At 47.8% G+C, this 25724-nt stretch overlaps 1 protein-coding gene across 5 annotated transcripts; it reads left to right on the top strand.

The window, feature by feature from the left end:
- Positions 1–2995: 2995 nt before the first annotated feature.
- Positions 2996–25318, top strand: NSUN4 (NOP2/Sun RNA methyltransferase 4). Of its 5 annotated transcripts, XM_033226543.1 has the most exons (7): positions 3810–4145; positions 6768–6917; positions 7422–7765; positions 9895–10049; positions 15356–15516; positions 23516–23640; positions 24697–25318. In XM_033226543.1, exons 3-7 carry the CDS (start codon positions 7476–7478, stop codon positions 24971–24973), a joined length of 1008 nt encoding a protein of 335 aa, XP_033082434.1. In that variant the 5' UTR covers positions 3810–4145; positions 6768–6917; positions 7422–7475; the 3' UTR covers positions 24974–25318. The 5 variants fall into 5 exon arrangements, 4 of the variants coding, with proteins under 4 accessions (XP_033082432.1, XP_033082434.1, XP_033082435.1 ...); XM_033226541.1 differs by lacking the exons at positions 3810–4145; positions 6768–6917 and adding an exon at positions 2996–3550; XM_033226544.1 differs by lacking the exon at positions 6768–6917 and having other exon boundaries at positions 3847–4145.
- Positions 25319–25724: the final 406 nt, after the last annotated feature.

Below are 25724 nucleotides of genomic sequence, written 5' to 3'. Positions count from 1 at the left end.
TTCTCTCTCTCTCTCCTTGACTCCCTCTTTGTCTCTCTTCCTCTCCGTCTCTTTGCCTCTTTTCCTCTGTCTCTTTCCTTTCTCTCTCTCTGCTGGTCTTTCCTTGCCTCTGCCAGGTGCTTATGCTGCTGTTCTCTCAACCACTGTGTGTTGGGACCGGGGGGGGGGGGGGGGGGGGCGTCTAAACCCAACTGTAACCAAGTGTCTATGTACAGGAACTGGTCTGGGTTCCCTGGCTTACATGTTACCTTGTGCTACATCTTTGAAACAAGGTACCTGCCTAGGCTTCCTTCTAATGGCCAAGCTACCTCTAATGCTGGCCAGTCTATCTTACACAAAGTTTTAAGTTTTCCTGGTGTCATAGTACTCCATAGTCTCCCTTAAATCCTTTTTTTGAAAATTTTCAACATAGTTCCTAGTGGGATGGGCTTACTTTGTGCCTCATCCATGTTTCCTCTAGACAAAACACTACGCTCACACCGTACACACACCACAAAACAATGGGTAAAAAGGGCACACACACACTTTTGTAGTTTACACCAAACCAAGATCAAAACCAAAATCAGAATATCCAGAAATCCAAGCCAGGTCAAAACCAAAGTACCAAGCAATCCAAGTCAAGTCAAAAACAAAAACCAAAGTGCCGGTACAGGCACACCGTGGGTGATCAGGCCACGCTTCCACTCAAATGGAGTAGGCAAGTTCCCAAGACCAATCCTGTCAAGCAATTCAAACCAAGACAAAACCAAAGTGCTGATAAAGGCACGCCGTGGGTGATCAGGCCACGCTTCCACTCAAATGGAGTGGGCAAGTTCCCAAGACTGGTCCTGTCAAGCAATTCAAACCAAATCAAAACCCAAACCCAAACCAAAGTGCCGATAAAGGCACACCATGGGGGATCAGGCCACGCTTCCACTCAAATGGAGTGTGCAAGTTTCAAAGACTAGTCTTACCAAGTTTTAGATGTCCAGACTCCAAGTGCCTGTTCCTTCCCGGTGTTCAGCCACTGTGTTGATCCTCCACGGGGCCCTGCCACACACTGCTCTGGCCAGGCATCCCACTGGGGCAAATACCTACCCAGCGGCGCTTTCAGGATCCGTGTCGCTTGGGCTGATCGGAGTCCCCCACAGGGATGTTCCACAGGGCAGCCTTAAGCCGCCTAAGGAGCTGCCTCGACCATCCACCATTCACCTCGCTTCCCAGTCAGGGAACACAGAAATGTAGCAGGACGAGCCGCAGACAAAACTCCTCAGACACCAAGTTAAAGAAGGAAGGGGTTTATTCGGCTGGGGGCATCGGCGAGACTTCTCTCTCAAGAGCCGAGCCCCCCGAGTGAGCAATTCTTGTCCCTTTTAAGGGCTCACAACTCTAAGGGGGTGCATGTGAGAGTGTTGTGATTGATGGAGCAAGCAGGGAGTACTGGACTGGCGGCTGCATGCACCGGTAATTAGATTGGAACAAAACAAGATAGGGATTTTCATAGTGCATTTCTAGACAATGTCTATAATCTGCAGATAACATAACCGATTAGGTAAGGGTTAGATCTCTAACTACCAGGCCCAGGGTGTGGCACCCGGCTGTCTGCCTGTGGCTTTCATTTCTGTCTTTTAGTTTTTACTTCTTTCTTTGGAGGCAGAAATTGGGCATAAGATGATATAAGGGGTGGTCTCCTCCCTTAGCTGAAACCCACTGGGCTGCATTCCCAGACGGTTAAGACATTCTAAGCCACAGTTTGAGACAGGTCAGCACAAAATACAGCTCATAAAGACCTTGCTGATACAACCGGTTGCAGTAAAAGAGTCCGCCAAAACCCACCAAAACCAAAATGGCTACGAGAGTAACCTCTGGTCATCCTCACGGCTGCACTCCCACCAGCACCATGACAGTTTATATGGCAACGTTAGGAAGTTACCCTATGTGGTCTAAAACGAGGAGGCGGTCAGGCACGGTGGCTCACACCTGTAATCCCAGCACTTTGGTGAGGCCCAGGCAGGTAGGTCATGAGGTCAGGAGATCGAGACCCTCCTGGCTAACAGGATGAAACCCCGTTTCTACCAAAAATTCAAAGAATTAGCTGGGCGAGGTGGCGGGCGCCTGTAGTCCCAGCTATTGGGAGGCTAAGGCAGGAGAATGGTGTGAACCAGTGAGGCGGATCTTGCAGTGAGCCGAGATCACATCAAGCCACTGCACTCCAGCCTAGGCGTCAGAGCCAGACTTCCTCTTAAAAAGAGGAGGTGTGAATAACCCCTTGTTTAGGGTACCATCAAGAAATAACCATAAAAATGGGGCAACCAGCAGCCCTTTGGGGCTGCTCTATCTATGGAACATCCATTCTTTTATTCTTTTACTTTAATAAACTTGCTCTCACTTTGCATTGTGTACTCACCCTGAATTCTTTCTTGTGAGAGATCCAAGAACCCTCTCTCTGGTAACAATGTCTGTAATCCCAGCCAATCTCCCTGCTTTTTGATCTCCCTGCCTCACTCCTACCCACCCTGATAATTGGCTGTTGAATGATCATTTAAAAACACAGTTTCTGATCATGTCCCTCCTCTCCACTGGATCCAGTGATGTCAAATGTTGTGGGGCCTAACGCTTCCAGAATTTGAGAAGCCATAGTTAAAAAAAAAAAAAAAAAACTTGGCCGGACACTGTGGCTTACGCCTGTGATCCCAGCACTTTGGGAGGCCAAGGCAGATGGATCACTTGAGGTCAGGAGTTTGGGACCAGCCTGGCCAACATGGTGAAACCCCGTCTCTACTAAAAATACACAAATTAGCGGGTGTGGTGGTGTCCCAAGGAGCTGGGTGTAATCCCAGCTCCTTGGGAGGCTGAAGCAGGAGAATCGCTTGAACCCAGGAGGCGAGGGTTGCAGAGCTGTGATCGTGCCACTGCACTCCAGCCTGGGCGACAGAGGGAGACTCCGTCTCAAGAAAAAAAATAATAATAATACAAATTAGGTACAGGTCCTTGAAAGGGGGCGTGCAAATGATAGGTCCTGAAACTTAAGCTTCATTCATTTCACTGCAAATCTGCTTCTGCCTACAAGTCTCGTCTCATTTTCCTATACCTAAGGACTTCCTCCATGCAATTTCGGCCTAGGAGGCCCTTCCCTTCCCTTTTCGCCTAGCTAACTCTTTCGGTACTCAACCACCAGCTCCTAATCCTCCCTGATCCCCCAAGTGGGCTAGGGGCTTCTTTGGAGTCCCTCGCACTGCTCCAAGCATCCAGGAAGAGTCATCATTCCGGGCGCCAGGTTGCTCTTTTTCCAGCAGCCTTCAGGGGATCCCTGGCGGGGCGGAGTCTGTAGAGGCGCGCGGAGTCCTGGGAGAACGTGGGCTGTATTTCCTTCCCCCTTTTTCGCTAGTGTCCCGCCGGGTGGCGCTCACCACCTCCCCGGAACACGCGAGTCTCCCGCTGCGGTTCCGGTCGGAATTACCCAGTGGCGCACTCCGACATGGCTGCGCTGACACTGAGGGGTGTCCGGGAGCTGCTGAAGCCTGTGGACTTCGCGACGGTCCCGCGTAGACATCGACATAAGAAGAAATGGGTAAGGTCCGGCTGGGGGCGCAGGAGGGAAAAGTGAGGGTGGAAGGTTCTCCAGTCCTTCCATTTCCCGGCCCTCTAGAACGCCTACGCGTCTTTCCTAAGTACTTATCTGAGCATCCGGAGGCACCTCCCTCTCACGTCTGTTCCGTCACCGCCTCTGTCCTCACTCTTGCTGTCCCGAGCGTTCGTTTCTTCCACTTGTTACGTCTGCAGTCTCCCGACTCCGCCCCTCTAAGTTGCGTCATTACCTTCGCCTTCATTCTTTTAGTGATGTCACGGTCTCTTGTTCCTCAGCTGTGTCCCCATACCTTTCTGTCCCCCACTACCCCTTTTACTTCCCTCCCTCCCCTCCCCTTTTCCCTTGCCCATTCTCCCCCCCACCCCCCGCGACTTCTCCTCCTTTCCTCATTGATTTTTCCAGTCCGGTCACCCTCACCCCTCGGAAAATACCTTAGCGACCTTCCCTGCACTCCTGGGTCTCCGCCGCCTTGCAGGAAAGGATTCAGTCCCTTCCTCAACCTGGAACTGCCTCTGGCGACCGGGAAAGGTTACAGCGACCACCCTGCCCATACTGCCGGCCCAAACCCTGGCAAAAGGTGCAACGAATCCTCTCATCCTCTGGAATCTCCCTGCTTCTCCAGAGACCCTTTTTCTTGCCTCCCTGGAAGCCCTGGAATTTCTTCTATGCCTGGCACGACCCCCTACCCACCCCAGCCGATTCCCTCGCGGCCTCCACCATCTCTTCCACCCCCACAACCTTCCTCGCACTCAGGGAGATGTTCTTTTGAGTCCTCTTCCCCACTCCTGGAAAGGACCTACTGCCGCGAGCCCTGCTACTCGGGTTCCCCACTCTCCAGCCCTTATTTTGAGCAGTTCAGCATTCCGGGGTCACCCCCTCTCTGTCAGCGGACCCCTTATTGCAGCTGGATGAATCCCTCGAGAATGCGGCGTGCCTGTCTTCAAGGCGTGTGCTTTGACCAGCGCACTAATCTCTGTTACTCCAGCAGATGCCCTTCACCTTTTGGAACCAGCCCGGCAACCTCCTTTCCCCTTGCTCATCAGTCCCCAGGAACGAGCCCAATGACCTCCCCTCAGCTCACTCGTGTACCCTTGGAAACTGGACCCATGATTTCGCCTCCTCCTACACATAGGACCCCGGGAACTTGCCTCACGATTTCACCTCCTCTTGCTCGCCGGCCAGTGGAAACTAGTCCTGTGGACTCCCCAACCCTTTCTCACAGAGTTTTGGAAACTGGGCTGATGATCTCTCTGCCCTCTCACTGGTCCTCAGGGAGAAGTTATAATGACCCCCTTCTCTCCCCAGCATCTTCCCCACCTACTGGCAGCTTTTACCGTGGCAGCCTTAAGCCTCTAGACTCTTGTGAACCCAAACCACAGCTTGACCTGCCCCTTGAGAAAAATTGTTGTGGCTCCCCACTCTCTTCTCAGGCAGGTAGGCCTGGCTTTCCCAGGTCACCTCAGGAGGGCTCTTATCATTACTCCCATCTTTCTTCAGAGGCCTACATGCCTACCCCTGGGAGTCCTTGCTATGCCGTCCGCCTGAGCCCCGGGAGTACTGATTCTCCTTGGTCACCCCAGTCCCAGACTCCCAGGAAGGCTTGCTTTGAGTCCCTTCTCTCTTGGGAGCCAAGTGGGAACTCTTACCTCATCCTAACTCCGGGCACCACAATTTCTGGTCCCCCCTGTTCCCAGGAACTATCTCGTCCCCATGGTCCTCATTCTGTCCTTTCCTTCCCTTCACCGCTGGGCAACCAGTTTATATCTCCACCCCAGTCACTTCCCCGCAGAAGCTATAATGAACCCCCTCTTCCCACCCCAGTTTCCCCCCAGCCGAAGTCCCCTAAGTCCCCAGAGTTAAGACAGTCACGTACGCCCCACAAATGTCTCTCCCTAGTCAACACTCCCCAGCACACCCCTTCTGGCCAGCCCAAGCCCACTAAGGCCCGCACCTCTCCCTCACCTCCCTCCTGCCTCTCTGGTCCTTCTTGTATAGAGCCATACATCACAACTCCTTCAAATTCCAGCCCCAAAGAACTTCCCCCAGGGACTGCCTTACCGACTGTGGTCTGTAGAACCCTCAAAACGGTTATCCCCACTTCTCTTCCCCTCTGCCTTCCTTGTGATCCTGTCTCGCCCAATAGTTATGCTCAGAGCAGCCCCCATGGACCCTCCATAGGGCCCCCCTGCAATACCCATATATACTCTGTGGTTCCCTCCACCCCCCATCCCTGCCCACTGTCTGGCTCCCTCAATCATTCGAAAGACCCCCCTCCCATTGTGCCTCTGTGTGACACCTATAGCACTCCTAGGGGCCCACCCCAACCTCGTCGTCAGCCTGTGATGCCTCCTTGTTCTACCCATATCTATTCTTTTATCCCTTTGAGAACACCCTTTGATCCTCAAAGTTTACCCATTGTCTCCCGAGTCCGGGCCTACCCTGATACTGTCCCCTGTGGCCTCCATATCTACCCTGTGGCCTCTCAAGGCCCTTGCAAAGAGCCCCTGCAGATCCCCTACAGCTGCCCTTTGCCTTCATCCAAGGATTCCAGCTGTAACACCAATCCCAGCTGTAGTTCGACTATTATTAGGGAATGCCAGAGTAGTGACAGTGAGAGCAGGAGTTCCCACCAAAGCCAAAGCCGGAGCCAAAGCAAGAGTCCCCATCATGACAGAAGTCAGAGCCGGAGCAAGAGCCATCATTTGAGCAGAAGTCCGAGCCAGAAAAGGAGTCCCTATCCTAGCAGAAGCTGGGGCCGGAGCAGTAGTCCTCAACAAAACACAAGTCAGGGCCAGAGTGAGAGTCCCCAGCTTAGCATAAATGAGCGCCAGGGTGAGAGTCCCCAAATTAGCAGAGGTCAGGGCAAGAGCAAGAGTCTATGATTGCAAAAGTTGGAACCGGAGCAAGAGTCCCCAACATAGCAAAGGTCAAGGCCAGAGCAAGAGTCCCAGCAGGGGCAAAAGTCACAGTCAGAGTGAGAGTCCTCACCATAACAAGAAATGAAAGCCAGAGCAAAAGTTCTGACCAGACCAAAAATCTAGGCCAGAGCAAGGCATAGATAGTAACAAGATTGCCAGCTATAACAAGCATCCCAGCTGCAGCTATCAGGACCAACTTGTGGACTCCTCATCTGAAGTCTTCATTTCTCTTGTACTCTGCCTCCTCGCTCTTGTCCTCTTGTCCCCTGCTACCCCCATAGCAGTCATCCTACAAGTCCCTGTTTTGGTTCACACCTCAAGATTCTGTGTGCCCTCCTTATCCTACCTTTCTGGGGTCTGGGAACTCTCCCACCATGACCTTCAACCCTCTGATTCTAAGCATTATGGTGCTGGTCACTGCATGACGCTAGGTAAGTTACCCGCATCTCTTCATCACATTGAAATGTTATTTATTTATTTTTGTATCTTACTGAGCTATCAGTTGTAGTGCTCACATAAGCTAGAAGACATGAAAGTACTTTCTAAATAGGACTGTTCAGAAGAAAAGGGCCTTTTGCTTTTAAGTTCAAAGCTTCCCAGAGCCTCTATAGTTTCTCCTAATCTTCTGTAGGCTTTCCTCAAGAGTCCTCTCCTGAGCTCCCATTCTTCTAAGTTCCTCTTACTCCAAGGTCTCCCTCCTTGATGACCCCCACACAGTACCATGAGAGTTACATCTTTATCAGACAACCCTGGGATGGGAAGGCCCACCCTCTGCTACTGTTCCCTCTCACACTTCTCTGGCAGGCAGGCGGGATGCAAAAGCAGGAGTGGGCACTAGCTGGATCCAAGTTGCCCCTAGACTCTGAGGTGGGGTCAGGTAGTAGGGGGTAGAGGCAAGACTGGGAAAACCAATAAGCCTGTCTTCTCTCTTTTAGGCTGCCACAGAGCCCAAATTCCCTGCCGTTCGACTGGCTTTGCAGTATTTTGACATGACTTACAGTGTGCAATTTGGAGATCTTTGGCCATCAGTCCGTGTCAGTCTCCTCTCAGAGCAGAAGTATGGTGCACTGGTCAATAACTTTGCTGCCTGGGATCATGTAAATGCTAAGCTGGAGCAGCTGAGTGCCAAGGACTTTGTGAATAAAGCCCTCTCCCACTGGGAACTGCAGTCTGAGGTTGGCGAATCTGCAGCCCCATCCCCTGCCTCCTGGGCCTGCAGTCCGAACCTTCGATGCTTCACTTTTGCCAGAGGGGATGTCAGTCGCTTCCCTCCTGCCAGGTAGGATCTGGAGCTGTGACAAGCAGTCCTGAGTGCCTGCTGGAAGTAGATATGATGAGACTCAGCGTCTACTCTCTGTAATAAGGACCATGATATTGCTAATATTTATGGCATGTTTATACAGACTAGGCATTTTTTGAGGTGCTATATATATGTTATCTCTTTTTGTTCTGTCAACAGCCTTATGAAGTAGTTATTATTGCTCCTCTTTTACATTTGGGGAAACTGAGGTACACAGAAGTTAAGATTCTTACTTGCTTTAGGTCCCTCAGATGTTAAGTGATGTGGCTAATATTTAGACCCAGAACCTGCACTTTGAACCCACTCTGCTCTGTGCCTCTGGTAGAAAACAGCCACCTTTTACATGAGCACTCACTGGGCCCTCTCAAGTTGAAATGTGTGTTATTCACAGCAGTCTTCTCATTTTGTCCTCACAGCCACCCATCAAATGAATAGGAAAAGTAACTTCATGGTAGCAAAGAGGTAATGGGACTTTCCTGGGAAATAGGGCTGGCATAGGGGCACAAACTTGGTATTAGACTGGGAAAAAGAAAGAACTTCCAGTTTTCTTGATTCAATCCTCATGTAGACGAAGTTGCTTGAGAAAAGACTGCGGAATCAAATGCTGAATTCTGCTTTAACAATTAAGGAGAGCTCAATGTTAGTTGTAGGGTATGGGAATCGATACCCTACAACTTTTTGAAAGACTTTATCGGACTTTCAAAAAGACTGATTTATTTTTTGAAAAGAATAAATTTTGAAAGACTGATTTATTTATTTAAAAATATTGACTGGGCGCGGTGGCTCACGCCTCTAATCCTAGCACTTTGGGAGGCCAAGGCGGGCGGATTGCCTGAGCTCAGGAGTTCGAGACCAGCCTGGGCAACACGGTGAAACCCTGTCTCTACTAAAATACAAAAAAATAGCTGGGTGGCTGGGCACGGTGGCTCATGCCTGTAATCCCAGAACTTTGGGAGGCCGAGGCGGGCGCATCACGAGATCAGGAGATCAAAACCATTCTGGCTAACACAGCGAAACCCTGTCTCTACTAAAAGTACAAAAAATTAGCCGGGCGTAGCAGCATGCACCTGTAGTCCCAGCTACTCGGGAGGCTGAGGCAGGAGAATGGCGTGAACACGGGAGGTGGAGCTTGCAGTGAGCTGAGATCATGCCACTGCACTCCAGCCTGGGTGACAGAGTGAGATTCTGTCTCAAAAAAAAAAAATTAGCTGGGTATGGTGGTGTGCACCTGTAGTCCCAGCTACTTGGGAGGCTGAGGCAGGAGAATTGCTTGAACTCAGGAGGTGGAGATTACAGTGAGCTGAGATCGTGCCACTGTACTCCAGCCTGGGCGACAGAGTGAGACTGTATCTCAAAAAAAAAAAAAAAAATTGTCTACCAAATACTAGGCATTCAAGTGCCTTGATGCACAAGCCCTCATAGAGCTTCCAGTTTAGTGAGGAAGACAGCTATTTAAAAACAGTAATTGGCCAGGCACAGTGGCTCACACCTGTAATCCCAGCACTTTGGGAGGCCAAATCGGGCAGATCATCCGAGATTAGGAGTTCAAGACCAGCCTGACCAAAATGGTGAAACCCCGTCTCTACTAAAAAATACAAAAAATTAGCTGGATGTGGTGGTACATGCCTGTAATCCCAGCTACTTGGGAGGCTGAGGCAGGAGAATCACTTGAATCTGGGAGGCAGAGGTTGCAGTGAGCCAACATTGCTCCACTGCACTCCATCCTGGGCAACAGAGAGAGACTGCATCTCAAAAAAAAAAAAAAATTAGCCAGGCATGGTGGCGGGCACCTGTAATCCCAGCTACTCGGGAGGCTGAGACAGGAGAATCACTTGAAACTGGGAGGCAGAGGTTGCAGTGTGCCGAGATCGTGCCACTGCACTCCAGCCTGGGCAACAAAAGTGAAACTCCGTCAATAAATAAATAAATAAATAAATAATCTGGCTCCCGTATAGATGAATGAATAAGTGAATAAGTAAGTGTGGGTCTGAGAAATGAATTTTTGCTGATTGGAGCTCAGGCCCCAGAGGGCATGGACTTGGTGGCCTTGACTCCCAGTGGGTGTCCTGACCTGGAATTTAACAATAAAGTGGTCTCCTCTTTTCCAGACCTGGCAGCCTGGGTGTCATGGACTACTATCTGATGGATGCTGCCTCCTTGCTGCCTGTCCTGGCCCTTGGCCTGCAGCCTGGGGACATCGTGCTTGACCTGTGTGCAGCTCCTGGGGGAAAGACACTAGCGTTGCTTCAGACTGGCTGTTGCCGTAAGTCGGGGTGCTGGTGTGTTGGGCGGAGAGAACTCCCTACCTCACCTAGTCCCAGGTACATTGAATATGGTAAGTTCAGCTGGGTGCAGTGGCTCACGTCTGTAATCCCAGCACTTTGGGAGGCCGAGGCAGGCAGATCACCTGGTGTTCCAGACCGGCCTGGTCAACATGGTGAAACCCTGTCTCTACTAAAAATATATAAATTAGCCAGGTGTGATGGTGCACGCATGTAATACCAACTACTCAGGAAGCTGAGGCAGGAGAATTGCTTGAACCTGGGAAGTGGAGGTTACAATGAACCGAGATCGTGCCACTGCACTCCAACCTTGGTGACAGAGTGAAACCCTGTCCCTCACACACACACAAAAAGAATATGGTAGGTTCTCTAGTCCCAAAGTCAGAGTGGAGGGTAGTACTTACTTGCTAAGCTTGTATATTTTTTCATTAGTTCCTCTCTTTCTCTGTCAATTGGTCAAGAAAGATTGCTGAACAAGTTCTCTGAAGTCAGATTAAAGTAGGGCTCTGATCAGTTGATCACATGACACACACTCCTCTTCATCTGTTTACTTTTCCTCTAAGATTAAGCCCATTTCTTTAGCCTACCAGCTAAAATGATAAGATCTGCCTGCAGTCACCATTTACATGTTTTATATGTCACTCTTCCACGCTTTATGTGCTTTAATCTTACTCTGCTACTCTCTGTTCCCTTTGCTCTTGTTAAATTTTCTCCCTGGAATTCCTTCACCCTTGGCTGTCCAAATTCTTTTGACTTTCTTTTTTTTTTTTTTGAAACGGAGTCTCATTCTGTTGCCCAGGCTGGCACGACCTTGGCTCACTGCAAGCTCTGCCTCCTGGGTTCACGCCATTCTCCTACCTCAGCCTCCTGAGTAGCTAGGACTACAGGCACCCGCCACCATGCCTGGCTAATTTGTTTTTGTACTTTTAGTAGAGACAGGGTTTCACTGTGTTAGCCAGGATGGTCTCAACCTCCTGACGTTGTGATCCGCCCACCTTGGCCTCCCAAAATGCTGGGATTACAGGTGTGAACCACCATGCCCAGCTATCCTTTTGACTTTCAAGCCTCAGCTCAAGTGTGCCACTTCTTGGACATCTTTCCTTATGACTTCTGGTGGCCAGTTCAGAAATGATGCCTGTCTCCTGTGTTCCTACAGCATGGGTATCGCCCTTGCAACATTAGCCTTGCCTTAGGGCTTTACTAGTTATATCTTCTCCCTCTTAAAGATGATGGATTCTGGCCCGGCACGGTGACTCACGCATATAATTCCAGCACTTTGGAAGGCTGAGGCAAGTGAATCACCTGAGGTCAGGAGTTCAAGACCAGCCTGGCTAACATGGGTGAAACCCCGTTTCTATTTAAAATACAAAAAATTAGCCGGGCCTGGTAGCAGGCTAATCCCAGCCACTCGAGAGGCTAAAGCAGGAGAATCGCTTGAACCTGGGAGACGGAGGTTGCAGTGAGCCGAGATCGCTCCATTGCACTCCAGCTTGGGCAACAAGAACAAAACTCTGTCTCAAAAAAAAAAATAAAAAAGGGGGCCGGGCGCGGTGGCTCAAGCCTATAATCCCAGCACTTTGGGAGGCCGAGACGGGTGGATCACGAGGTCAGGAGATCGAGACCGTCCTGAAGGCTAACACGGTGAAACCCCGTCTCTACTAAAAAATACAAAAAACTAGCCGGGCAAGGTGGTGGGCGCCTGTAGTCCCAGCTACTCAGGAGGCTGAGGCAGGAGAATGGCATAAACCCGGGAGGCGGAGCTTGCAGTGAGCTGAGATCCGGCCACTGCACTCCAGCCTAGGCGACAGAGCAAGACTCCGTCTCAAAAAAAAAAAAGGTAGATTCCTTGGGGATAGGCCCACATCTTATTTGTCTCAGTAAAGTAGCCCAGCCAAGGCCTTGTGCACTTTTTTTTTTTTGAGACGAAGTTTCACTTTTCTACCCAAGTTGGAGTGCAGTGGAGCTCAGCCAGGCTTCTCTTGCCGTGTGCCCAAGCCTTTCTATTGGGCCTAGACCCTTGTTTTCCAGCTCTTGTCAGCCAGCTTGCACAGTTTGAGTCAGCATCCAACCTTATGATAGGCATTGGTTGATTCAGACAGGTATCACATTTTCTGTAAGTCCAGAGGGAGAGAAGAAAAGATGGGTCATGGGCTTAATGAATCCAATGCAAGAGAGCCCAGCCGATGTGCTGGACAATTCTGATCTGACTGAATGCTGTGGGAATCCATTAGAAGGGAGATGAGTAAGGGTAGCATTACTTGGAGGAGGAGGAACTTGAACTAGGAGGAGGAAGAAGGGCAAAGAAGAAGTAATTGAGAGTTGTTCTTCTAAGGTGTGCTTAACTTTATCAGCACCTCACCTTCATCCCAGCTCCTCATCCAAATGACGACTCTTGATTCGAGGAAGACGGGATCACAGTTTTTGTATAAGAAGGAAAGTTAGAGTTTACTTAGTCTAGCCCTCATATTTTATGGAGGGAGAAATTGAGTTCTGTGGAGATTAAATAAATAATACAAGAATTAGAGGTAGAGCCAGAACTGGAACCCATCTTTCTTTTTCTCAGTTCATATCCTTCTGCAAATTCCTCTAGAGCAGAGAATACAATTTTTACTTCTTTGAGTGCCCTCAAAAATGGAGACATTGGTCGGGGGGTGGTAACTCATGCCTGTAATCCCAGCACAAGCTAGGAGGCTGAGGCAGGTGGAATACTTGAGTCCAGGAGTTCGAGATTATCCTGGGCAACATAGTGAGAGCTCGTCTCCATTAAAATAAAAAAAAAGGAGACATTTATTTGTGGTATTACTAAGCTGGTTCATAGTAGTGACCACTCCCATTAGATAAGGTGGACACTCGCATCTCGCATTCTTGCACCCTCCCTTGTTGCTCTTTGACTCAGAGGCCAGGTATCAACTGTCATTTAACATCAAACTTGCAATATTTTTCTCATAGTAGCACTAAGCAAAGTGAGATATTTCTTGAACTCATGTCTATCAATAAAGAGAAAATGAAAGGTAGATGGTAAATCAGAATTAGGTTTGGTTGCATTTGATAGAAAACCTAACTAATTAGCTTAAAGGGGAAACATTAATTTATCTCTTACATAAGAGAAGCTGAGATATAGGCACTCCAGGTATGGAGGCTCCACAATCATCAGGGACTTAAGCTCCCTTTTTCCTTTTGCAATGTATTTTGTTGCTGGTGTTAGCCTTAGCCTCCCTCCCTTTAAGAGGGAGAAGATATATAACTAGTAAAGCTCTAAGACAAGGCCTCATGGTCCAAAATGACTGTTGGAGGTCCAGCCTTCACATCCATATTTGAGTCAAGAGGAAAGGATTGGGCAAAAGAGACTCATTTCATCTCCCAATTATGTCAGCTTTTTAAAAATATCTTCCCAGAATTCCTATCCAATACTTCTGCCTACAACTATGACCAAAAGTTAGTCATATAGTCATATTTAGTTGTGAAAGAAAGGCTTGGCCGGGTCTGCTGGCTCACACCTATAATCCAAGCACTTTGGGAGGCCGAGGCAGGCAGATCACCTGAGGTCAGGAGTTCAAGACCAATCCGACCAACATGGAGAAACCCTGTCTCTACTAAAAATACAAAATTGGCTGGCATGGTGGCACATGCCTGTAACCCCAGCTACTCGGGAGGCTGAGGCAGGAGAATCGCTTGAACCCAGGAGGTGGAGGTTACTGTAAACCGAGATCACGCCATTGCACTCTAGCCTGGGCAACAAGAGTGAAACTAAAGAAAGGTTGAGAAATGTAGTCTTCTGGGGCAATTTTTCCCTTCCAAAAAATTGGGGTTCTATTCCTAAGGGGGAAGAGGAGAATAATTTTGGGTAAATCCACTGTAGTATTATCTACCAAAGATGAAGAGAGCCATAGGTTTCCAGAATACTGGGAGAGCATATTCTTTTAGAAATAAATATTCTTTGCTGGGCAAGGTGGCCCATACCCATTATCCCAGCACTTTGGGAGGCTGAGGTGGGAGAATTGCTTGAGGCCAGGAATTCAAGACCCACCTGGGCAACATAATGAGACCCAGTCTTTTTTTTTTTTTTTTTTTTAAACAGAGTCTCGCTCTGTCACCCAGGCTGGAGTGCAGTGGTGCGATCTTGGCTGCAAGCTCTGCCTTTTGGGTTCACACCATTCTCCTGCCTCAGCCACCCGAGTAGCTGGGACTACAGACACCCGCCACCATGCCCAGCGAAATTTTTGTATTTTTAATAGAGATGGGTTTCACTATGTTAGCCATGATGGTCTCGATCTCCGTACCTTGTGATCTGCCTGCCTTGGCCTTCCAAAGTGCTGGGATTACAGGCGTGAGCCACCGCGCCCGGCCTTCCAGTCTCTTTTTTAAAAATTATTTAAATACATTTTTATTTTTGTAGAAATGAGGTATTACTATGTTGCCCAGGCTGGCCTCGAACTCCTGGGCTGAAGCAATTCACCTACCTTGGCCTCCTCCCAAAGTGCTGGGATGAGAGGCGTGAGCCACTATGCCCATACTCAGAGACCCTGTCTTTAAAAAAAAAAAAAAGAATGTGGCTGGGTGCAATGGCTCACACCCGTAATCCTAGCACTTTGGGAGGCCAAGGCAGGTGGGATCACCTGAGGTAAGGAGTTCAAGACCAGTCTGGCCAACATGATGAAACCCTGTCTCTACTAAAAATGCAAAAATTAGCCAGGTGAAGTGGCGCACACCCATGGTCCCAGCTACTCGGGAGGCTGAGGCACGATAATCGCTTGAACCCAGGAGGTGGAGGTTGCAGTTAGCCGAGATTGTGCCACTGAACACCAGCCTGGGTGACAGAATGAGACTGTCTCAAAAAAAAAAAAAGAAAAAGGAAAGAGAGAGAGAGAAAGAAAAGAAAAGGAGAGAAAGGAAAGGGAGGAAAGCGGAGGGGGAAAAGGGGAGGAGAAAGGAAAGGAAAAGGGGAAAGGAGAGGAGAAAGAGGAAAGGAATGGGGATAGGAAAGGAAAAGGGAAAAGGGGAAAGAGAGGGGGAGAAAGGGGAGAGGGGACAGGAAAGGAGAAAGGAAAGGAGTCTTACTTGGTCTGCTTTATTCATTGACTTAAATAACTTTCTGGCCCATGTAGGTGTTTGCCATTGCAACCCCACTCCAGAATGACTGATGCTGTGCCATGCACATAATAAATGTTCCTGATGCTGGGGTTTGTGTTGGCTGGGACTGCCTGAGAATTGGTCTGACTCCATTAGTGCCGTTGCTGGTGGAATGTTTCACTCGGCCATGGCCTCTGAAGTATCTTTATTTCCACAGGCAATCTTGCTGCCAATGATCTCTCCACTTCCCGAGTAGCCAGACTACAGAAGATCCTTCACAGCTATGTGCCTCAAGAGATCAGGGATAGAAATCGAGTTCGAGTTACCTCATGGGATGGCAGGAAATGGGGAGAACTGGAGGGGGACACCTATGACCGGGTGAGTGATTCTTGATTTAGGACATGCATCCAGCTTAATGCGGCCTCCCCATCCTGGCTCCAGGGCCTGAGGGGTTAGGATCCAGCCCCTATGTTTGAGTATGTAGAGCTGTTTCTGGACCAGCCAGTTCTACATCGGTGATTTGACCAAAAGAAAAATCACCTTAGATGACTGGTTATTATCTCCATTAAAGACAGTTGGCAGCAAAAAAGAATTTGAACCTATTTGAGTGGGGAAAAAAGTTATTAGGCTTACTTTATTTCTCAAGTCACTTGGTTGCTCAGAAAGCCTCACGAAGATAAGTATGAATAAACTCATTTATTTATTTTTGAATGTTATTACAGCACATGGTACAAAATTCAGAAGGCACAAAAGAGTATCCAGTGAAAAGTGAGTTTCTCTCTTCTGGCCTGTAGCCCCCTACTTCCCCACCCTATAGATAACGATTGTTTCTTTTTTTTTTTTTTTTTTTTTTGAGAAGGAGTTTCACTTTTGTTGCCCAGGCTGGAGTGCAATGGTGCGATCTCTGCTCACTGCAACCTCCGCCTCCCGGGTTCAAGCAATTCTCTGCCTCAGCCTCCTGAGTAGCTGGGATTACAAGCACCCACCACCATGCCCAGCTAAATTTTTTTTTTTTTTTTTCAGTAGAGACGGGGCTTCACCATCTTGGCCAGGCTGGTCTTGAACTCCAGACCTCATGATCCACCCGCCTCGGCCTCCCAAAGTGCTGGGATTACAGGCGTGAGCCACTGCGCCTGGCCGGTAGTATATTATATTGTACTCACTCTTCTGAACTTTGTATTTTTTTCATTTAATAATGTGTCCTGGGGTTAAGTCCTTTTTAAATTTTGTTGACATTTTTGAAGGGTAGTTGTTGAATAACAGTTTATATCAATTTAAGATTTTGATAGAGATTGCTAAATCTCTGTGGAGGTTAAACCAGTTTCACTCCTACTGATAAGGAATGAGTACTGATTTCCCACATCCTGCCAACATTGATGCTATCAAACTTAATTTTTTTGCCAAATGGATAGTATCTAATTTACAATCTCTTATTATGAATCATGTTGAAAGTCTCCATATTTACTTAAAAAAATTTTTTTTTTGAGTGACAAGTTTTCACTTTGTCACCCAGGCTGGAGTACAGTGGTGTGAACACAGCTCACTGCAGCCTCAACCTCCTGGGCTCAAGGGGTTCTTCTGCCTCTGTTTCCCGAGTAGCTGGGACTAGAGGAGTGTGCCATCATGCCCAGCAAATGATTTTTTGTAGAGATGGGGTCTCACTATGTTGCCCAGGCTGGCCTCGAACTCCTGGGCTTGAGCAGTCCCCCCACCTCAGCCTCCCAAAGTGCTGGGATTATAGATGTGAGCCATTGTGCCAGGCCAGTCTCTTCATGTTTTCAAGTTATTTATTTTATTTTAAATGGCATATTCTAAAAATATTTGTTTAGAACACATATTTCTAAAAATATATAAAATATATAGCTGTTGTCTCTGTGTTGTCACCTGATTTACCCAATCTGTCTAGTTCTCACCATTCTGCCTCAACCACTCTAAGAAACTGAAAGAAAGACCAAGGCTTATGGAATCTTGGATAGGCTTGAGACTTGCTTTCTGCCTGTATAGGAATCCCCTACTCATTTTTTTCTTTTTCTTTGAGACAGTTTTGCTCTTGTTGCCCAGGCTGGAGTGCAGTGGTGCAATCTTGGCTCACTGCAACCTCTGCCTCCCTGGTTCAAGCCTCAGTTCAAAGTTCGGTTCTCTTGCCTCAGCCTTCCAAGCAGCTGGGATTACAGGTGTGTGCCGCCACGCCTGGCTAATTTTGTTTTTTTTTAATAGAGACAGGGTTTCACCATGTTGGTCAGACTGGCCTCGAACACCTGACCTCAAGTGGTCTACTCGCCTCAGCCTCCCAAAGTGCTGGGATTGCAGGCGTGAGCCACTGCGCCTGGCCTATTCATTTTTCTTGGTATGAGAGCAGCGGAACATGGTGGAGAGAGCATGACCTCTCCTGTCAGCCTAACCAATTGCTACATTACAGGGGTGCTACTTACTAACCTTAGGCAAACTGTTGATCTTGCTGAACTTCAGCCTCTTCGTTTGTGAAACAGGGTAATCCTACCACTTAGGATTATTGTGCGGATTCAGTGAGTATCCAGGGAAAGCATTTAGTATAGTACCTGGCGGTGAAAATTAGGCAAGCAGGAGCCATCATCATTTTTCAGCCTATGCTTAAACACATCCATTGATGGGTGCACACTGAGATTCTGTTGTTGAACACTTACAATGTTAGAAAGTTCTGCCTCTTACTGCAATCTGTAGATTGCATAGTATATGGGTGAGGGCAAGGATTCTGGAATCAGACTCCTTGGATTAGACCTGGTTCCATTACTTATCAGCCAGAGAAGTTTCAGTGAGTTACTTAACTTTCAGTTAAACTTCAGCTTCTTCATCTGTAAAATGAGGGTAATAGTATAGTGCCTATCCTGTAGGTGAAAATTAAATAAGAATGCATTTGGCACAATGTCTGGAATATAGAAAGCATTCACTAGTATTATAATCATCACAATCCTTACCATTATTATAATTATTTCCATTCATTAATCCTAGCTACTTATTTTGGAACAATATAGAATGAGTGACCTGCTCTTTCACTTGACAGCTTTGATGTTTGAAGATGTCTTTGTTAATTTGTTTGTTGAAAAACTAGTTGTGACCGGGCACGGTGGCTCATGACTGTAATCCCAGCACTTTGGGAGGCTGAGGCGGGTGGATCACCTGAGGTCAGGAGTTCGAGACCAGCCTGGCCAACATGGTGAAACCCCATCTCTACTAGAAATACAAAATTAGCCGGGTGTGGTGGCAGGCACCTGTAATCCCAGCTACTCGGGAGGCCGAGGCAGGAGAATTGCTTGAACACAGGAAGCGGAGATTGCAGTGAGCCGAGATCACACCATTGCACTCCAGCCTGGGGTCCAAGAGCGAGACTTTGTCTCAAAAACAAAACAAAACAAAACAAAACAAGACAAAAAAACTAGTTGTGTGCAATATACTCTGCTGTGGTAGGCAACTGTTAAGTACTTTTATTTATTTGAGACAAGGTCTTGCTGGGGCTAGAATGCAGTGATGCAATCATGGCTCACTTCAGTCTTGACTTTCTGGGCTTAAGAGATCCTCCTACCTCAACCTCCCAAGTAGTTGAGACTACAGGCACGTGCACCATGCCTGGCTAATTTTTTAACTTTTTGTAGAGATGAGGTCTCACTATGTTGTCCAAGCTGGTCTCGAATTCCTGAGTTCAAGTGATCCTCCTGCCTCAGCCTCCCAAAGCATTAGGATTACAGGTGTGAGCCACCACGCCCAGCTGCGTTAAGCACTTTAGATGCAAAGAAGAATACTACCTCAGGGCTCTACATACTCTTGGTAACTCCATCCTTCTCCCGGCGCCACTTGTCCATCAGCTGGAGAAGGGACAGGACCTCAGAGCTCTGCATGTTCATGGAAGACACTAACCCTTCCCCCCAACTCACAACTTTCTTTTTTTTGTGAGCTCTATTTCAAATAATATGATGTTTATTTGAACATGTTTCTATCTTCCCTTATAATACAATATTATACAAATTGATATTAATACAAATAATATTTATTAGACACTTGCCCAGGGCTGAGATTCAGTGGGAGCACTATCCTGGCAGGACTGGTTATTTATGATTGACATCCATGCCAGTGCCTGATGTGAAGATGCACGTGCCATATTTGATGTGGAGTGATTTGACTACCCTCCCTAAATGTTTCCTAAGTGTAGTGCAACAGTACAACTTCCTTTTCTTTCTTCTGTGACTGAGATCAACATGTTTTTTTATTTTTGAAACAGGGTTTCACTCCCATTGCCCAGGCTGGAGTGCAATGGCACAATCTCGGCTCACTGCAACCTCTGTTCCCTGGGCTCAAGCAATTCTCCTGCCTCATCCTCCCAAGTAGCTGGGACTACAAGCATGTGCCAGCAAGCCTAGCTAATTTTTCTGGTATTTTTTGTAGAGACGGGGTTTTGTCATATTGCCCTGGCAGTTCTCGAACTCCTGGGCTAAAGCAATCCGCCCGCCTTGGCCTCTCAAAATGAACATTTTCCACTGTTGACACTACTGAAGCAGTATTAGATATATTAGAACCAAGATATTCAGATATATTGCCATTGATTTATAGTCCCCTTGAAATTACATAGCTCTGCTCTTTCTCTGTATCAGGGGCTCAGGAGTCCAGCAGTCCTAAGTATATCTTGTAGCCATCTTCCTAAGAGTTCTGGCCATGACTCAGGACACTGAGAAGGAGTAAGGAAAGAGTCTATAGACATATCCTCCTTTTTGGGTCGGGGAAACTCCTACAGCTTTTTTTTTTTTTTAACATTGCAGCTGTACCTTTGCTCATCCCTTTGTATTTAGGACATTTCCTTTTAGGTGTATCTCTTATATGCTGCATAGACAGGTTTTGCTTTGTGAGCCAATCTATACATTTTATTCTTTTCATTGCTGACTTAAGCAATTGATACCATTGATGATTTTCATCTCAGCTCTGTCAAATTATTATTATTTTATTTATTTATTTTTTGAGATAGAGTCTCACTCTGTTACCCAAGTTGGAGTTCAGTGGCCCCATCTTGGCTCACTGCAACCTCCACATTCAGGGTTCAAGCAATTCTTGTGCCTCAGCCTCCCAAGTAGCTGGGATTACAGGCACCCGCCACCATGCCTGGCTAATTTTTGTATTTATTTATTTATTTTGAGATGGAGTCTCGCTGTGTCACCCAGGCTGGGGTGCAGTGGCACAATCTTGGCTCACTGCAACCTCCGCCTCCTGGGTTCAAGCGATTCTCCTGCCTCAGCCTCCTGAGTAGCTGGGATTACAGGTGCCTGCCACCATGCCAGGCTAATTTTTGTATTTTGAGTAGAGACAGGGTTTCCCCATGTTGGCCAGGCTGGTCTCAAATTCCTGACCTCGGGTGATTCGCCTGCCTCGGCCTCCCAAAGTGCTGGGATTGTAGGCGTGAGCCACTGCTCCCGGCCTAATTTTTGTTGAAATGGAGTCTCACTCTGTTGCCAGACTGGAGTGCAGTGGTACGATCTTGGCTCACTGCAACCTCTGCCTCCTGGGTTTAAGCGATTCTCCTGCCTCAGCCACCTGAGTATCTGGGACTACAGGTGCGCGCCACCACGCCCAGCTAATTTTTGTATTTGTAGTAGAGATGGGGTTTCACCATGTTGGCCAGGATGGTCTTGATCTCTTGACCTCGTGGTCTGCTTGCCTCAGCCTCCCAAAGTGCTGGAATTACAGGTGTGAGCCACTGCGCCTGACTCCTGTCAAATTATTTCACTGTGTTTATTTACCATGTTTCTTTCACTGTGGGGTCTCTGTCCTTGCTGTTTTGTTTTTCTTTTAACTTCTTTTGTTATCTAGGAAGGTTTATATTAATATTTTAATTCTACATTGGATAATTCCTATATCAAAACTATTGTTGACAATCAATTACAGATGGAACTTCATCTACACTTTCTCCCCATCTCACTCCTGCTCTTTCTCCCTTTCTCACTCCTGCAATTGGCTAGTCTCATTGAGAAAACAAACTGGGGTCGGTCAGGCATGATGGCTCATGCCTGTAATCCCAGCACCTTAGGAGGCTGAGGTGGGTGGATCACCTGAGGTCAAGATTTTGAGACCAACCTGGCCAACATGGTGAAATCCCGTCTCTACTAGAAAAATACGAAAATTAGCCGAGTGTGGTATTGTGCACCTGTAGTCCCAGCTACTTAGGAGGCTGAGGTGGGAGAATCGCTTGAACCCAGGAGTTGGAGGTTGCAGTGAGCTGAGATGGCGCCATTGCACTCCAGCCTGGGTGACAGAGCGAGACTCCATCCCAAAAACAAACAAACAAATAAACTGGGAATTTAGTTTTACTGGATTCTGTTTCTGCTGACTTGCTCAAGGAGTCTTGTTTCCTTTTAAGTTTTGTGGTTATTTTTGTGTCCTATCGTAAGCTTCTTTTTTTTTTTTGAGGTGAAGTCTTGCTTTGTCGCCAAGGCTAGAGTGCAGTGGTGTGATCTTGGCTTACTGCAACCTCCACCCCCCAGGTTCAAGCAATGCTCCCACCTCAGCCTCCTGAGTAGTAGCTGGGACTACAAGAGTGCTCCCACCACGCCCAGCTAATTTTTTTTTTTTTTTTTGAGACGGAGTCTCGCTTTGTTGCCCAGGCTGGAGTGCAGTGGCACAATCTCGTCTCACTGCAACCTCTGCCTCCCAAGTTCAAGCGATTCTCCTGCCTTCGCCTCCCGAGTACCTGGGATTATAGGCATGTGCCACCATGCCTGGGTAATTTTTGTATTTTGAGTAGAGGTGGGGTTTCGCCATGTTGGCCAGGCTGGTCTCAAACTCCTGACCTCAGGTGATCCACCCACCTCGGCCTCCCAAAGTGCTGGGATTACAGATGTGTGCCACTGTGCCCAGCCTCCTGTCATAATTTTCTTTTCTTTTTTTTTTTTTTTGAGACAGAGTTTCGCTCTGTCGCCCAGGCTGGAGTGCAGTGACCGGATCTCAGCTCACTGCAAGCTCCGCCTCCCAGGTTTACGCCATTCTCCTGCCTCAGCCTCCCAAGTAGCTGGGACTACAGGTGCCCGCCACCTCGCCCGGCTAGTTTTTTGTATTTTTTAGTAGAGACGGGTTTCACCATGTTAACCAGGATGGTCTCGATCTCCTGACCTAGTGATCCGCCCGTCTCGGCCTCCCAAAGTGTTGGGATTAAAGGCTTGAGCCACTGCACCCGGCCCTCCTGTCATAATTTTCTAATAACTTTATTTTATTTATTTTTTTTTGAGACAAAGTCTTACTGTATCTCCCAGGCTAAAGTGCAGTGGCACAATCTCGGCTTACCACATCCTCAACCTCCTGGGATCAAGTATTCCTTCCATTTGAGCCACTTGAGTAGCTGGGACTATAGGTGCATGCCACCACATCTGGCTAATTTTTAAATTTTTTGTAGTTGGGACTACAGGTGCATGCCACCACCATGCCTGGCTAATTAAAAAAATTTTTTTGTACAGGTGGGATCTCACTCTCATTATGTTGTCCAGACTATAATAACTTTCCTATTGGAGTATAATACAGAAATGACCAAATCATAAGTGTACTGTTTAGAGAATTATAGTTAACCTTGGCAACATAGCAAAATGTTGTCTCTACAAAAATACAAAAATTAGGCCGGGCGCGGTGGCTCAAGCCTGTAATCCCAGCACTTTGGGAGGCCGAGACGGGCGGATCATGAGGTCAGGAGATTGAGACCATCCTGGCTAGCATGGTGAAACCCTGTCTCTACTAAAACTACAAAAAATTAACCGGGCATGGTGGTGGGTGCCTGTAGTCCCAGCTGCTCGAGAGGCTGAGGCAGGAGAATGGCGTAAACCCAGGAGGTGGAGCTTACAATGAGCCAAGATTGCACCACTGCACTCCAGCCTGGGCAACAGAGCAGAGCAAGACTCCGTCTCAAAAAAAAAAAATATGTGTATGTGTATATATATATTATTAGTCAATTAGTCTAGAGTGGTGGTTTGCATCTGTCGCCCCAGCTACTCAGGAGGCTGAGGTGGGAGGACTGCTTGATCCCAGGGAGTTTGAGGCTGCAGTGATCTATAATCACATCACTGTACTCCAGTCTGGGCAACAGAGCAATATTTGTCTCTAAAAATTAAAAAAAAAAAACAAATTATAGTTGTTTGTGTGTTAATTTTGGGTTTTTGACCAGCCTTGAATATTCCCAGATATACTATTTTCCCAGTCATTATTTCACAATTGTCTACCAAGTTAAAATGAAGAACTTTGTCAAGTACTCTGCTAAAGGAGGGTTGGGCAGAGGGAATATTTCACAAACTTGGGCCAGGGGCCTAAAACATCTCTGGCCTAAGGAAGAGAAGCCTATAAGGATCTTTAATACTTTACCCTTTAACACTATGGGTAGGTGCTGGTGGATGTGCCCTGTACCACAGACCGCCACTCCCTTCATGAAGAGGAGAACAACATCTTTAAGCGGTCAAGGAAGAAGGAGCGACAGATATTGCCTGTGCTGCAAATGCAGCTACTTGCGTGAGTGACAGATTTTTAAACTCAGGACTTTGTGCCAGAGTGCTCTGGGAGTCTGGTCACCTGGGAGACTGGGGGACTGGAAACTCTTACCAAGACCATAACCCACACAGGAATCTTATGGCTGGAGAGCTGCCTAGAGGAGACAGAAATCATGGGATCATCTCTGGAACATGAAAACCCTATCTGAATTAGCTGGGTGTGGCGATGCACACCTATAGTCCCAGCTACTCAGGGGGCTGAGGGAGGAGAATCACTTGAACCTAGGAGGTGGAGGCTGCAGTGAGCTGAGATTGCACCACTGCACTCCAGCCTGGGTAACAGAGCAAGACTCTGTCTCAAAAAACAAAAACAAAAACAACCCTATCTAGTAGGACATATATACTAGAGTGGGCTGCACAGATTCACTCATGCTATTTCATCCTCAGTACCAGTGAGTAGCGTATGTTTGAAAAATAACTACTAGGGGCCGGGCGCGGTGGCTCAAGCCTGTAATCCCAGCACTTTGGGAGGCCGAGGCGGGCGGATCACGAGGTCAGGAGATCGAGACCATCCTGGCTAACATGGTGAAACCCCGTCTCTACTAAAAAATACAAAAAACTAGCCGGGTGAGGTGGCGGGCGCCTGTAGTCCCAGCTACTCGGGAGGCTGAGGCAGGAGAATGGCGTGAACCCGGGAGACGGAGCTTGCAGTGAGCTGAGATCCGGCCACTACACTCCAGCCTGGGAGACAGAGCGAGACTCCGTCTCAAAAAAAAAAAAAAACTACTAGGGTAAGGGCTCATTCCATAGCCAGCATAGCAATTTGGTCCATAAACAGAGATCAGGGGGTCCTTGTGAGGAGACTTCCTAGTGAAGAGCTCATGGAGTAAGGTTGGGTTGCTATCTGCCTTGAGAATGGCTTTTCAGGCAGTGTCATTGTGGAAGGGACTTGAGAGGCTGTCTAACCAACTACCCATCCCATAGTAGCCTTCCCTTATCCATGTTTGCAGCTCCTTATGTTGCTCTTCTACTGCTGGGAAGCTCACTAGTCACTGCTTCTGTCTCTTTCTGGTTTCAGGGCTGGACTCCTTGCCACCAAACCAGGAGGCCACGTTGTCTATTCCACCTGCTCACTCTCACACTTACAGAACGAGTATGTGGTGCAAGGTGCCATTGAGCTCCTGGCCAATCAATACAGTATCCAGGTGCAGGTGGAAGATCTGACTCACTTCCGAAGGCTTTTCATGGACACATTTTGTTTCTTCTCATCCTGCCAGGTTGGGGAACTGGTAATACCAAACCTCATGGCCAATTTTGGCCCTATGTACTTCTGCAAAATGCGTAGGCTGACATAGCATCACCCAATCCCTGAAGCAAGAAGACAAAGGGTATACTCTGTTAGAGGCACCAGAAACTGGAAACTGGGACCAGTGGCAGAGATGCACTCTGGGTCCTATCTCCATCCTGTTCGTGTCTTTCTGCAGTTTTTGGCAATAAGAAGTAGAAGATTTTCTGTCCTGTTGTCCAATTGTGGAGCATCAGCAGGTTTCTACTCACTCATTACCCCCTGCCCCATATCCAGGCCTGCACCAAAGTTCACTGCCCCCTTAGTGGCTTAGAAGGAAAAGCCAGTGAGCAGGCTCACACTAAGTTGTAAACATAGGAAGAAGCATTTGGCCAATAAAGTTGTTGAAGCTCTATAGACCTGGGGCTGCAGTTGGGGACTTCATGTTGGTGCACATGCCATTAGTTCCATTTGTACCAGCCAGTTACTGAGCCCCTGTCACCCTTGAAGTGAGTTCCACCTGATCAGTCTTGAGCAGGCAGCAGGCTCAATTAAGCCCACCTGGGTTTTCCATATGGCCTGTGATCTAATTTAAGGAACAAGTAACTAAAAATATTAAGCCAATGCAAAATAATCTGCTTACCTACTCACATTGGAAAAGCCCTCTGAGCTGAATAATTCTGGCCATTCCTGCTGTCAACAATACTGCTGCCCAAATGTGGCTTAGGAGGCTGCTTCTGCTACAAAACCATCATACTCTTGTGCGTGCCTTGTTCTTTGTTCATTCTTTTTTTTTTTTTTTGAGACGGAGTCTCGCTCTA

This window comes from Trachypithecus francoisi, unplaced genomic scaffold (genome assembly GCF_009764315.1).
Source record: "Trachypithecus francoisi isolate TF-2019V2 unplaced genomic scaffold, Tfra_2.0 Lachesis_group12, whole genome shotgun sequence".
Taxonomy (NCBI): Eukaryota; Metazoa; Chordata; class Mammalia; order Primates; family Cercopithecidae; genus Trachypithecus; species Trachypithecus francoisi.
The sequence above is the reverse complement of the archived record's forward strand: the minus strand, read 5'-3'. Positions and strand labels throughout refer to the sequence as shown.